Consider the following 14762-nt stretch of genomic DNA (forward strand, 5'->3'; position numbering starts at 1 on the left):
CAAATGGGGTACATAGAACGAACCAATACAAACTTATAACAAGGAATGTTAAAACATACTACAGAAGAACAAAATGTAAAATAACAGACTACCACAGATAACCACAAATGACTGGCAAAATCACTTCAGGAAGAGTGTATTTCATAGAGCACATGTATATCCCACAGAAAAGTTATGCTAATTTTATGACATCTAGATCCTTCTGCCTTCCAAACCTTTGTAAATATTCCCACACTCTGACACAGGTAACAAGCATAAGAATTGTCATTCTTTGAGTTGAAAATGTAGATGATCTCTTTGTATTATCTTCAAAAATTATTTTATCATCCAGTCTTCTTCAAATGGAACACACCTATTAATGTTGCCTTAACCAAAACCCACAAGTACTGGTCTTGAAAGATAAGATTGTCATTTACCATAAGATCAGTGAGCCCTCCAGTGGCTATTTTAAACCTTAAATTGTAACAATAAGCATAAGAAAAAATATTTTTATGTATATGGTTTACTCAGATTACATTTGATTTAATTTGTATTCTGTCATCTTTTACCACTTTAACTAAAAAACACTTAAGGCAACGTTTATAATACTTGCAAACAGATGTATTTTCAGCTCACAAACACTTTCTTTCACTCATGTGTGTGTACAAAATTTATAAGTGATATTTTTAAACATTTGAGTAACTTCACAGAAGTCAATGAGCAATATTTACGTAAGGGAAGTGGGGAAATATCAATGCATTGGGCTCAAAATCAAAATCTTAGCCTATAATCTTGTAGGATATATACCCTATCTCTTGGAACTACAAACATCTGGGACAATGAATAAACATTCACAGGCTTTTTCAGTGTAAAACCCAGCATGTGGCAGATCTAACATAAAACAAAAAATACCTATTCCCATAAAGGAACTTGTTCAGCCATGGAACTCCTTGTAACAAGATACTGTGGAAAGAAGACATTTAGCCCAAAGATGACCTGAAAATTCATGAAGCAAAAATCCATATGGGCAAAGAAATCCCTCAACAGAATCTAGACTAAACTGGGAATGTGTCGTCACAATACTCTTCCAGCTCTTACGTTTTTCCATTACAGAAGTTACCACTACAGAAAGCTGCAAATATAAGTTTGGCTGAAAGTGTCTTTTCTCAGGTCTAGCACTGACATATTCAAGTTTAAATAAAACCTTACTTAAACACTGTATGAAAAATATCCAGTAACTGAACTACTCTCCACTATAGATTCTTTGCCCTTGATCCACTCTAAGACACTGTCATGTTGCACTCAATGCAACTTCCATGAAAAATCTGAGCAGGATTGTGCCTCATTTGCAAGAATCTTCTTCTGCTTGATTTTCCAGTTATTATACAGTATCATCCTGAATGTGTTTTATGAGCATTGGTTGCTATGGAAATCATCTGCTAAATTCTGCATTATTGATTTTGTTTGACAGGGGAATTGAATCACAGAACCATTAAGGTTGGAAAAGACCTTCAAGATCATTGAGTCTGACCTTTGACAGAAGTTGATGTTGTCAACTAAACCACAGGACAAAGTGTCATGTCCAGTTGTTTCTGAAACAGCTCCAGGGTAGGTGGCTTTCACCACCTTCCTGGGCAGAGCATTCCAATGGCTCAATAACCCTTTTCATGAAGAAATTCTTACTGATGTCCAACCTGAACTTCACTTTGTACACTTTGAGCCTGTGTCCTCTTGTCCTGTCACTGGTTGCCTGGGAGAAGAGGTTGACCCTGAGCTAGCTACAGCCTCCTGTCAGGCAGTTCTAGAGAAGGACAAGGCCTCCCCTGAGCCTCCAGGCTAAACACCCCCAGCTCCTTCAGCTGCTCCTCACAGGACTTGTGCTTCAGACCCTTCATCAGCTCCACTGCCTTTCCCTGAACATGCTCCAGCATGTCAATGTCCTTTTTGCAGTGAGGGGGCCCAGAACTGAGCACACAATTCAAGGTGTGGCCTCACGAGTGCTGAGTACAGGGTGACAATCCCTGCCCTGTCCTGCTGGTCACACCATATCTGATGCAGGCCAGGATGCCATCGGCCTTCTTGGCCACCTGGGCACAGCTGGCTCGTGTTCAGCCACTGCTGACCAGCACCTCCAGGTCATTTTCCACTGAGCTGTTTCCAGCCACTCTGACCCAGCCAGGAGCACTGCCTGGAGTTGTGACACAAGGACCCATCACTTCACCTTGCTGAACCTCATGGAAGTGGCCTCTGCCTATCAATCCAGCCTGTCCAGATCTCTCTGCAGAGCCTTCCTACCCTTCAAAAGATCAACTCACCTGCCCACTTTGGTGTCATCTACAAGCTTACTGAGGGTCCATTCAATACGCTCATCCAGATCATTGATAAAGATGTTAAATAAGAGATGCACTGAGACCTGGAGAATACTGCTAAGTGACAGGCCACCAGCTGGTGTTACTCTATTCACCACCACTCTCTGGGTTCAGTCTTTGCTTTAACTCAGCAATCAGAGCCCTTTCCAAGACATGGGCTGACAGATTGTTCCAGAGAATGCTCTGGGAGACAGTAGCACAGGCTTTGCTGAAGCCCAGGTAGACAACACCCACAGCCTTTCCCTCATCCACTGGGCAAGTCACCTGGTCATAAAAGGAGATGAGGTTGGTCAAGCAGGACTTTGCTTTCCTGAACGCACACTGGGCAGACCCAACCCCATAGCTGTCCTCTATGGGCTGTGTGATGGCACTCAAGGTTTCATAACCTTCCCCAGCCTGTGTTCCCTGGATCCTCCTTCCAACCCTTCCTGCAGATGGGATCACACTGCCCAGCCTCCAGCTGCCTGGGGCCTCCCTGGTTACTCAGGACTGAAGATAAATGGTGGTGGGTGGCTTGGTGAGCTCTTCCTGCCCTCCCTCAGTGCCTGGGAGAACCCCACCCAGTGCCACACACTTGTGAGTGTCCCAGGGGCACAGCAGGTCATGAACTGCTTCCTCCTGGACTGCCTGGGGTCTGTTCTGGTCTCCATCCCTGTCTGCCACTCAGGGGCTGGCTGCCCTGAGCTCACTGGGCTTTCTGGTAATAACTGAGGCACAGATGGCATCAAGCAACCCGGCCTTTTCCTCATTCCTGGTGACAATATTTTCCCCCATATCAAATAAATTATGAAAATTTTCCTTTTGTCTCTTTTAGATTTTTAATGTATTTATAAGAACAGTTTTTATTAACTTTCACAGCACTGGCCAGACTGAGTTTAAGCTGAGCTTTTGCCTTTCCAGTTTTCTTTCTACATGATGTAAGAACATTCTTGTACTCTGAATTGCCTGACCCACCTTCCAAAGGATATCAAATCTCTTTTATTCCATGACTTCCAGTGAATGTTTCTTCAGTCAGGCTGGTCTTCTTCTCTGCCAGCTCACCTTTTAGCAAATAGGGATGGCCTGTTCATGCACCTTTATGAGTTCCTTCTTAAAGCATGTCCAGCCTTCCTGAACACCTTTGTTTTTAAGGGCAGTTTCCTAAGGGACTCTCTGAATCAGTGTCCAGAACAGGTCAAAGTCTGCTCTCCGGAAGTCCAAGGTAGAGGTTCTGTTGATCCCTTCCTTACTTCACCAAGAACAAAGAAACTCCATCATTTCATGGTCAGTGTGCCCAAGGATGGCCTCTGAGCACCACACATCCCACAGCCCTTCTCTGTCTTGAGCAGCAGCTCTGGCAGGGCAGGTCCTGGCAGGTTCCCTCCCAGCTGTGTCTGGAATTTACCCTCCACACACTGCAGGAGCCTCCTAGCCTGTCTCCTCTCCACTGCTGAGTTTCCAGCGGACATTGGGCAAGTCAAAGTCTCCCACAAGAGCAAGGGCTGGTGTTCATGAGACACCACTGACAGAATATTTCACTCCATCCTGGCTGGGGGCTCTGGGACAGGCTCCCAGCAGGATCTCTGCCTTGTTGGCCATCCCTCTGCCTGTCACCCACGGGCTCTCAGCCTTGTGCCCACTGTCCCTGAGCTCTGTACAGCCAAACCCTCCCCAGGGCACAGGGCCACCCGCAGCCCCTCCTTCCTCACCTGTCCCTTCTGGGAGCTTGCAGCCAGCCCTGCAGCACTGCAGCCATCCCAGCAATCCCATGGTGAGAACTGCTCCACGGCTTCCTGCTGCCAATGGCTCCCATGGTTTGTCACCTGTGCGGGTGCATTGCTGCAGCTGCACTGCAGCTGGGCTGTGCATGCCATGCCCAGCACTGGTGTGTCACCCCCAGAGTCACTTTCAGATCTAAGCTGTAGTCTTTTGAGTAGGCTCTGATCACTATTTCCACAAGAAGATCCATAAAAGAAGAATAAGTGAATTAAATCTCAATGAAATGACACAGATCAGCATTAGCCTCCAACCTCTGCAATGATCTGAATGGATCACAGACATTCTGTATTTCTATACTCATCCTGCAAGCTGGGCACTTCTATGACTTGGGAATAATTTATTCAATAATCTATTCAAGAATACCTTCAAAATGCAATTCTTGAACCAGCACAGGAACTGCATGAAGTATGCATCAAAATTAGCTCTATTTTTCAAAAGAGTTTATCCTCTCTCAGAGGACAAACCTCAGCAATTCAAATGGATTATTTTCAACACTTACATTGTTTTATTCACAGTCAGCTAGACTATCAAACCACCACATCATTCTTTAGTCTCTCCACAATTTTGTGCAGACCAAAACAAAACAAAAATAATCCATCTTCTGCATCTACTAAGGGAATTTTAATTAGCACACAACTCAACACTTATGGTAAAGTCCTTCAAATTAAGTAAGGCAGTAAATTCAAATTTAACTACCTCAGTTGAGGTAAATTCTGAAGATCAAACCATCAGAGACAAATATTGTTAAAATTACAAGCAGCCTGAGAGTGTTTTGGGGACAACAAATGTTGTGGAATACTAGGCAAACACCATATAAAGCCAGCAAATAAAATCAGAAAATAGAAAGTTACCTTACAAATATAAGAATTAAGTGAGACTTATTTTCTACTGACTCATGGTTTATAGCTCTACAGTCCCAGAAGGCATGCACACTAAATGCTAAAAGATAATTATCCCTAAAGCATTTATGCAAAGATTTTTGTCCCATTAGACAGATTCTTTGTCTAATAAGGTGCAAGTTTAATTGTAAAATCATCCCACATCAGAGTTCTTCTGCTCTATTTGCCTGCCTGTTATCATGAAACCTGCAATAATTTATCAGTATTTTTCTTAAGTTTGAGCCAATAGGTTCAAAAGCTAGTTGAGGATCAAAACTCATGAGAAGTACAATTGTGTACGCCTTGCTTCTATATGAAAGATTGAAAATATAAAATCACAGATATCAGTTCATCTATATGTGCTATGAATGTGATTCACATTCAAATTACTCAAAAGTTATTAACTGTGTATATGATTATGACTCATGAAGACAGTACAAAAGGTTCCTTGGCACTGATCTTGCTGTTCTATTCAGAAAAATACTTTCAAGGCATCTGACATGAGTGTTTTATATGGACATGTTTGAAAACTGAAGCACAGTAAAAGTACATAAAACTTTTATTTTTTTAAATATCTCACAGAACTAAACAGGAAAAGCTACAGAGACTTAGAGACTGCTATGCACAACATAGATGGGAAATTTTTCATCTCCCCCTTCTAACAAAAAACATAGACAATATTTTCATGTACCATAACTTACCTCCAGAACTCTGTATATGCAATAGTTAAGGTGCACATGAGCCCTTCATTGTAACAGTTTTATCATAGCCCACATATCTCTGTGGATGATCTTAGTCAGAAGCAAACAACTAGGATTTAAATCTGCTCCTGTCTAGATACACAAAATCATCCCCACAATAATGTTCATAGTCCATCTTTAGCTCTGAAGAGCCTTTATGCTGACTAGTCACGCCAATCACACACACAGTGCAGAATACCAGTGCTACATTACATGTGTGCTTGTGTTACAGCTACAGGAGAGAGGGATGCTCAAGAATATTCTCTTTGAGTTCTGTCACTTTATCTTGTGTTTCAACAGCAACATAATCACAGCTGCTGTGCTAATCAGACAGGTCTCTGACCAGGAGCTTACATTCCAGTTACACCCCTTGCTCCCATTTCTCCTAACAAACGTAAATCCCTAAGGCTACGTGGAATGTGGGAGACAGCCATGGGGAGACTGGGCCGGGATGCCATGGGAAAGCACCAAAGCACCATCATTTAACATAGAAAATGGTGCAACTTCCCCTAATTCCTCACTTTCTCAGGCAAATGTATGGTTGTCAGTCAGCAGGCATTCACTCCCCGGTTCTAGAAAATACTGTATCCCCTGTTCCCCATTAATCCTCCCTGGAAAACCACTCCCTCCTCGCTTCCCCATGGGTACAGATCGAGTCACCACACTCCAACTCCTCCCCTGACTCCTCTCCCCATTGGATGATTTGTATCCTGACCCTTTCCACCTCCCCTCAGTGATATACCCTGACCCTGCCCTGGTCCTGGCCGTTTGCCACCAGTTCCCATCAGCAGAGGTTATGCTCCTGCTGCTACCCTGCCTGGACCCTCGGATTTCTCCTGAATAAACCCTGCTGGATTGCACTGAGAGCCCTCTCACCATTCTGGTGAGGCTTTCATTTCACCATCCAGGCTCGGGTGTCTGGTGGGCTGGGGGAGCTGCCAACACAGGCTGAAGTGGAGATGCTCTCGATGCTGCAGGCACCCCGACAGCACCTGCCTGGGGAAGCTAAGGCCACCTGCATGGAACACTTTTTACTCTGTGCTATGGCAAACTTCTTTCATAAATGCTTTAATACACGTTTTCAACTGAGGTAAAAGTGTATGACAAAGCTTCTCGCAGCTTTTTTCTTTAATAAAAATGGGTATTTGTGGTGTCTCTTACTTCAGACCTGGGTCAGAAACTTTGGAGTGAGGATTCAATTCACCACTTGGTAATCTTAATTCCAGAAACATATTCTTTGAATATGAAAACATATAACAATTACAATTAAAAGGTCATTCTAGAGCACTGGAGAGAAAAAAATTACTTTTGTTCTACAGTCTGTATTTTCAAAAGTTACAGTGGGAAAGCATAACTGGCACAGCCATAGAAAGCAGGCTGCAAAGAAAGCACTGATCAGAGACAGTATCAATTCAACCTAAAACATTATTGCAGAAAGCTTTTAAGCTTTTTTTTTTTTTTCCTTTTTTTTTTTTTTTTCCTTTTTTTTTAATGTTCTAAGACATTTAAATTATGTACTGATAGGAAATGTTTCCTTAGGTGTAGACAAAGCAGCCTTGACAAAGTTCAAGCATTTTTGTTCTGTCCAAACTGTACAGAACAGTTTATTTCCTTCTTTGCAATGTGACTGACACAGCTTTTGTGAGTAGCAGTATCCCGAAGACAGTGATGAGGAGCCTGTTTCACAAAGCACCACACAGTGTGGCTGAGGCTGGATCTCTGGAAGTCATGTGGTCTGACATCCCTGCTCAATCAGGGTCACCTACAGCCCATTCCCCAGAATCCTGTCCAGATGGCTTTGGAAGGTCTCCAAAGTTGGAGACTCCAGCAGCTCTCTGCCAGTGCCTTACAGTAGAAAAGGCTTCCTGATGTTCATAAGGAACATTTCATGTTTTATTTTGTGCATGCTGCCTCTGGTCCTGACATTGGGCACTGTTATGGTCAGGCTTACAAAGAAAACTTTAAAGTAACAAAAAAAGAGGCCAGTTCATTGTTAATTAAAAACAAGTAAACCTGTTTATTACAAACTGAACAACTGGAAGCAAAAGCCTCAGGCTAGTCTGGAGACTGTTTCAACAACTTAGTAACTGTAACCTAGAGGCATTTCAAAGGATACCTGCTCCCAGGAAAGACCCGGGTGTCACACACCCCAGGCCTTTTAAAGTCTCTCTCTTCTTCCCTTACTGGGGCGCTCAGGATCTGTGCTGTGATAGGTTTCTTTTTCTGTTGCTGACTAGCCCATAAATTGGTGCAGTCTTGGCCAATCCTTTTGAGATTCTTGCTTCTTATTGGTTCATCTCTCCTCCCGTCTTGATCCGAGCTGTGGTTGTGTTCCACGGTGCAATCCTTCTGGAAACTTCCCTGTCCCTCCACAAAGATTGGCAGCTCCTCCCCGTTTCCACTCCCCTTTTATGCATGCACAACAATACTGAGCCTTAATGTAACTAATCACCATTTGTTACTCGTACTCACAACACCTAACCCTGTACGTACATTGTTAACTACATTTCCATCACAACTTGTTACTTGTACCAACAACATCCAACCTTCTACATACATTGTTAGCTGCATTTCTAATCACAATTTGTTAGTTGTAACAACAAGATTTAACCTTGTATATACAGTACATCTCCCCAAAAGTTTAAATCTTATTATTGTTCATAACAGGCACCACTGCAAAAAACCTGGTTCTAGTCTTCTTTTATCCTGCCTTCAGGTTTTCACACACAGGTTTTCATCTTTGTAGCCCTTCATTGAACTCTCTCTAGCAGCTCCAGCTTTCTCTTGCACTCAGGAGCCCAAAGCTGGGCTCCAGCAGAGGCCTCACTTGTGCTCTACGGAGGGGCAGGATGAACTCACTCAACCTGCTGGCAATTCATCCTGTTGCAGCCCAAGGCACTGCTAGCCATCCTTACTGCAAGGACACAGTGCTGGGTCACATTCAGCTCACTGTTCATCAGAACTCCCAGGTCTTCTGGAAAACACATCTCCAGATGGGGAGTTCCCACCCACGTACTAGTGCCTGTGGTTATTCCTCTTCAGCTGTAGGACTTTGCTCTTCACCTTGTTCCATTTGCTCCCCTCAACTTCATGAAGATCCTCTCAGCCTATTTCTGCAGTTCCTTGACCTGGCAGCACAACCCAGTGGTTCCTCAGTTACCCATCCCAGCTAGGTGTGACCTGCACACTTCCTGGGAGTACACTGCCCCAGGTCATTAATGAAGAGGTTAAAAAGCCTCAGGCCCAGTTTTGATCCCTGGGACACTTACTGGTCTCCAACTAGACTTGTGCCATGTGTCACACCATCCTCTAGCCCTGGCCATTCTCCCGAAGCCATTGTCTGCACACCCAGTCCGTACATCAACTGCTTCTCTTTCAAGGTATTACCTGGAGCCAAAAGCCTTGCTGAAGTTTGCAAAAACAATGACTGCTCTTTCCCTTGTTCTTTAACAGGCTGTCCCCTTTCACTTCTGAACAAACCCAAAGCAGAAAGATTTACATGCAGACTTACATAAAGATAAATTTTCTCTCATGTTCAGTATGCACAAGATAAGCAGAAAGCTTATAAAAGAAGACACAGAGAGATGTCCTTCATCCACCACCATGGTGATTTAATTTTTTCCTCGTTATTACACAATGACATTCGTAACACAAGTCATTATATATATTCTGCTTCAAGTATACAAAAATAACAGTTGTGCTGCCTTAAATTAAATTAAAAACCTCCAAAAGTCTCTATTTTGAATAAGCTAACCAAAACTTCAGAAAACTTGCAGGTGGTTTGTACTTTTACAATTATACTGGAATATAAGTTCCTTTGTTACATGAATTTAACACATTTAGCTACACCAGTTCAAAAACACTGGCTTAATTTTGCCTATAAATGACCTGTGTCCAACAAGCTCTAATATGCAGTTGAATTAAGAGAAAAATATTACTGCTAGGTAATGAGAAGCATGGTGTGAGACTGGCTTAAACTCTTTTTGTTTAAGGCAAGCTGCAGTGCCAGTAGAAACAATGCTACTAAAAAAATCATACCTATTACCCACGCATGTGTATCAGCAGTCATGCATCACATGGATTTGGCTGGTTTTTTTCCTCTATCAGAACTGTTTTCAGACAGATGCATTACATAACCGTGGGCAGTACCCACGTTTCTGGCAGCACCAAGGAAGCAGGAGCTTCTTTAAAGACTTATCTCCTTTTTTCTGCAGAGGCTCAGAAAGGAGAGGAGAGAGGAGCACACTACAGGCAAGGGGTATGGGCATGAGAGGAAAATTAGACACTAATAAACTGTGAACTGAAAGGGTGTAAAGCACTGAACAGGCTGTGGATGCCTCATCCTGGGCCAGGTTCACGGCCACGTTAGATGGGGCTGAGCAACCAGATCTGGAGAAAAACATCCCTATCACGGTGGGTGGCTGGAACTACAAGATCTCTCAGGCCTCTTCCAACCACTCTATGGTTCCATGATGTGAAAAACGCCAATCATTGGTTTTTAAAATTTTTTAAGTTTAATAATAATAAACTGATTATAAAAATAGTAATACAGTTAGAGCAATAAAATTTAGAGTTAGGACAATTACAAGACAATAAAAAGCAAAGAATTATGGATGTCTGGATCCTCTCAGACACTAAGTCACAAAAACCATGACTTGTGAAAAAAGGAATAGCCTTTAAAGCAATAGCCTGTCGCATATGCATATATCTCATACTGATGCATAAATTCCTTGCAAATTAAGAACTTTTCTGGTTTTTGTCAACTTCTTCTCCTTAATCCTGGTGGTTCCAAAAAGATGGAGAGAAGGTGGAAGAATGTTTGTCTTTTCTGATAAGGAAGCAGTAACTTTTCATGCCCCCCCTTTGCTGACATTTCTGTGTGAAGAGTTCCTTGATTATCTTATTTTCTCGCTTGACCTTGTAACAAACCCTGTATTGCAGAATTTCTATTTTAACATTATGTTGTAACCTAAAACTGTATTTAACACACTTAAGAAAATTAACATTACACATATAATATTCATTGTAACATTTGTGAAAAGCCAATCATAAAATACGCATTTTTTCACAATGGTTCTATGAAAGCAACCGTGAGATCGCTGTCTGGCCACGTTCCCACGGCGCTTATCGCATCCCACAGGGCAGAAACAGCACGCTTATCTGGGCAGCTGCAGCACCTCCCCGAAAACCCTGGCAGCCTGCTACGCACGTACTCCCAGGCAAGCATTCCATGGTTTGTTTCTCTGGGTAAGGATGTTTGCAAACTGAGGTGCTGCCCGCAGTTCCCACCCTGCTCTGTGGACACCTGCACCCTAGGACACCGCAGCAGATACCCAGGGGTAAACTATTTTAGAGTGAACATGACGCTCACTTAAAAGGGCGAAGGCATCACTCTTTCGCTACCCTGAAATAAGCAGAACCTTTGGACACCGGGGCCAGGACGGAGCCCAGCCGAGCCCCACCAAGCCGGGCAGGGCAAGGCCAGGCCGGGCTGAGGGGAGCAGCGCGCAGCGACGGCGCTGAGCGCCGGGCCGGGCTGCGCATGCGCGAGCTGGGCGCAGGCCTCGCCGCTGGCCAGTCAGCAGCGCCCGCGCCCGCCCCGCCCGCCCCGCTGACCAATCAGCGGCGCCCCGCCCGCCCCGCTGACCAATCAGCGGCGCCCCGCCCGCCCCGCTGACCAATCAGCGGCGCCCCGCCCGCCCCGCTGACCAATCAGCGGCGCCCCGCCCGCCCCGCCTCCCCGCTTCGTGCCCGCGCCGCCGCTCCGCCCGAGCGCCGCCGCCCGTTACGTAACTCCCGCCGCGGCCGCCGGGGATTGGTCGGGAGCGGCGAGCGCGCGCGTCACGCGGCGGCGGGCTCGGGAGTGGCGGCACGCGATTGGCCGGCTCGGCGGCAGCCAATGGGAGCCGAGGCCCTGGATTCAAACGGGGCGCGGCGCGAGAGGCGGCGGTTAGTGCACGCGCAGCCGTGAGGGGAACCAGAGCCGTTGTTGGTGCCGCTGCTCCTGCTGCCGCCCGCCATGGCCCACAAGCAGATCTACTACTCCAACAAGTACTCCGACGAGCAGTACGAGTACCGGTAAGAAGCTGTAGGGGTGAGGAAGAGCTGTTCCGTAGGAGGGCAGCTCGGCCGGGCGCCTTGGCTGGCGTGTGCGGGCCGCTCTCCAGGAGTGAGGCGGCTCCGCCGGGACAACGGCGCCAGAGAAGGCGCTGGGCCACCGGGAAGGGGCTGTGCCGAGCCTCTCCATGGGGGCTTTCCGCGTGGTTCGGACTGGCGGGACGAAGTGGGGGAGTGACCGAGTGCTGTTATCGGTAGGCGCAGATGGGTCGGTGAGCGGCCAGCACCAGCCCTGAGCGCAGGGCGATGGCGGAGGGGTGGCACCCGCTGCGCTAAGTCCGGGGAAGGGGTTATGGCAGGGCCCGGGATGGGGCAGCGACGTCCCCTGCCGACGGGGAATTGCTGAAGTTTAAGTCTTCTAGACTTAGTATTACAAATGCTTTAGAAGTCCAAAGTTCTTATTTTTCAAGTGGCTGATATATCAGACTGTTGCCAGGAGTGCATGCTTCTCTGAGTGTATAGTCATTGAATTCCGAAGGGGTTCGAATTTCATCTAGAAGACAATTTGCCTTCCAGTATGCGGTTCCTTTACAGATGTAACGTTTAATAGTCATAAGTAACTTTAAACTGGGTTCTGGGATGGATTTCATAATCAGATTCATGCCAAGAGTCGGTACTCCTGTTTTCTTTATAGGCAAAGGGAGTATTCATAACATGCTTACTATCTTTCTGTGCAGATCTGTTCTAGTTTTCTAGTGCGCAGCATTTTGTGTGTGTGTTTAATAATTAAATCTCTACAGACATGTGATGCTTCCACGAGAACTTTCGAAACAAGTGCCAAAATCTCATCTGATGTCTGAAGAAGAGTGGAGACGACTTGGTGTTCAGCAGAGTCTTGGCTGGGTTCACTATATGATCCATGAGCCAGGTGAACACATATGAACAGTATTAGACAAATGAAAAAGTCAAATGTCAGACTGGAGATTGTTCCTGCCTCTGCCCATAGAACCAGGCTTTTTATGAGTTCTTAAACAACATGAGCATGCAGAGACTGAAACAAAGTTAATATAGCAGCATATTTTTAAATCGTAAAGCTGACACACCTACTTTTTTGTAGACCAACTTAATAGATGCTCATGTAGACAAGGTCCTGTATTAATCCGAAAATTCTAGAGAATAGTATTAACTCTAGCTGTAGAACCTCCTGAAAAGTCAGTTTCAGTTAATGGGGTGCGAAGCCCTCAGGCCCGTACTAGCTGGGATGTTGGTATTGTGGGAACAGCTTCAGGGCTTGTAGCATTGACAAGCCTGGCTAAAAGGTAACAGGTTGATTGATACATTGCAGCAGCAGGAAGTTACGAGTTTCTGAAGAATCAGGTGAAGAAATTAGCATAGCCTTCCCGTGTTTTATCTTATTTGGGTAACTGATATTTTGGATTTTTTTTGGAGGCATTTAAAATTAAGAAGACTGATAATGTAAGCTGGCTGTATTAGCCGAAGTGAGTTTTGTTGGTGTTTGAAATGTGCCTAACAGACAGTATCAGCAGTTTGTTAGTTTAAGTTACAGTAACAGTGTTTATCACACAGCCTAATGTAATGAGATACTATAAAATAGTCTGTATTTTCCCAGTACTTCCCTCCTGTAAGGATCTTAAATTTATGATACTAGCAGCATTGGGTATAAGAATAAAAACTTGACTGTTGTAAGAGTACTGCAAACTTGGTATGTTAATATTACATGTGGGGCCATACTCAGGCTTTCTAATTATTTATTTGAAACTAAGCCTCTAAACTAAGTTCAAGAGTAAAGAAATTAAGGTTTGGACAAACTGACACTTTGTTCAATTTTCTTTCTGCAGAACCGCATATTCTGCTCTTCAGAAGACCACTTCCAAAGGATGAGCAGAAATAAGCCGTGGCCTTTGGAATCTTCTGGAACTATGTATATGAGTGTATATATGTTGGTAGTATTCAGTGAATACTTTTGATTTACAAAACTTACATCCAAACCTGTGCATGAGCTGTATTATTCACAGCAACAAAGCTCAGTTGAATGCAATTCCAAACAGGCTGCTATGATGTTCAAAGAATTATTATCTTTTACTGTTAATGGAAGTGCCTCTCTGAATTAAATTGTGTTGTTTGTGTTGCATGTTCTAATTAGCTCATGACTTGGTGTTTTTGCACTCATATTTTCTGCTGTAGTGTACTATGTTCAAATCCAGTAGCTTAACTGTTGAGTAGTAAGTAGGCTTAAGAAATAAACTGTTAAATGTTTCATGAAACATAAGTGTCTAGAGTTGTGATTTGTGGGTCTCGGATTCAGTCAGTCAGAAATGGAGTGTTTCTAGCCAGGCAGAAGCCTGGGAAAGAGTTGTAGAAGAATGTAAATAATTCATTATCTGTCTTGTTATTCACATTGTTCATAGTTAAGTTCTAGCACTGCATCAAGCACGCTGCACCAATGGTGTGGTTGTTTTCACTTCAGGACAGTGGAGTTGGTCCTCACAAAGCTCTGTGTAAAGAGCGATGCATTTGAATAAACCGCAGTTTTACTCTCAGCAGCCTTCTGAGTCGTTCCCGTCCTGCCTCAACAGTGATTTAATGGACAAAACAAATATTCATTGTCTAATATTTTTTAAAAGTGCCTACTTCAAAAAACAAAACTCATTTTATAAACTTGGTATAAACTTGGGCTTGAGTAGTACTCAATATTTAAAAGGGCTTTTTAGACTCCTTTGTTCAACTTTACCAACACATGTTAATTTTTGCTCTGGGCTTTTAGCCTGCTCTTCCTGTCTTGCATCCAAACTGTCACTGTGGTTCTGTATATTGAGTAACTCTTAAGAGTAATGGGTTCATATCAAAGGCAAACTGCATCATGGTTGTGCACAATTTGGAAGGCCAACAAAAGCAGGGCCTTCATCGAACGACACACAAGAAAAGTATGTGCTCGTGTGTCAAGGAGACAGACCAAGTAA

General features: G+C 44.2%; 1 protein-coding gene across 1 annotated transcript; it reads left to right on the forward strand.

Annotated features, from left to right (window-relative positions):
* The first annotated feature begins 11672 nt into the window (after positions 1-11672).
* Positions 11673-14071, forward strand: CKS2 (CDC28 protein kinase regulatory subunit 2). The gene is made up of 3 exons (XM_021530434.4): positions 11673-11802; positions 12582-12709; positions 13641-14071. Exons 1-3 carry the CDS (start codon positions 11744-11746, stop codon positions 13691-13693), a joined length of 240 nt encoding a protein of 79 aa, XP_021386109.1. The 5' UTR covers positions 11673-11743; the 3' UTR covers positions 13694-14071.
* Positions 14072-14762: the final 691 nt, after the last annotated feature.

The sequence above is a fragment of the Lonchura striata genome, chromosome Z (genome assembly GCF_050655825.1).
Source record: "Lonchura striata isolate lonStrDom1 chromosome Z, ASM5065582v1, whole genome shotgun sequence".
Taxonomy (NCBI): domain Eukaryota; kingdom Metazoa; phylum Chordata; class Aves; order Passeriformes; family Estrildidae; genus Lonchura; species Lonchura striata.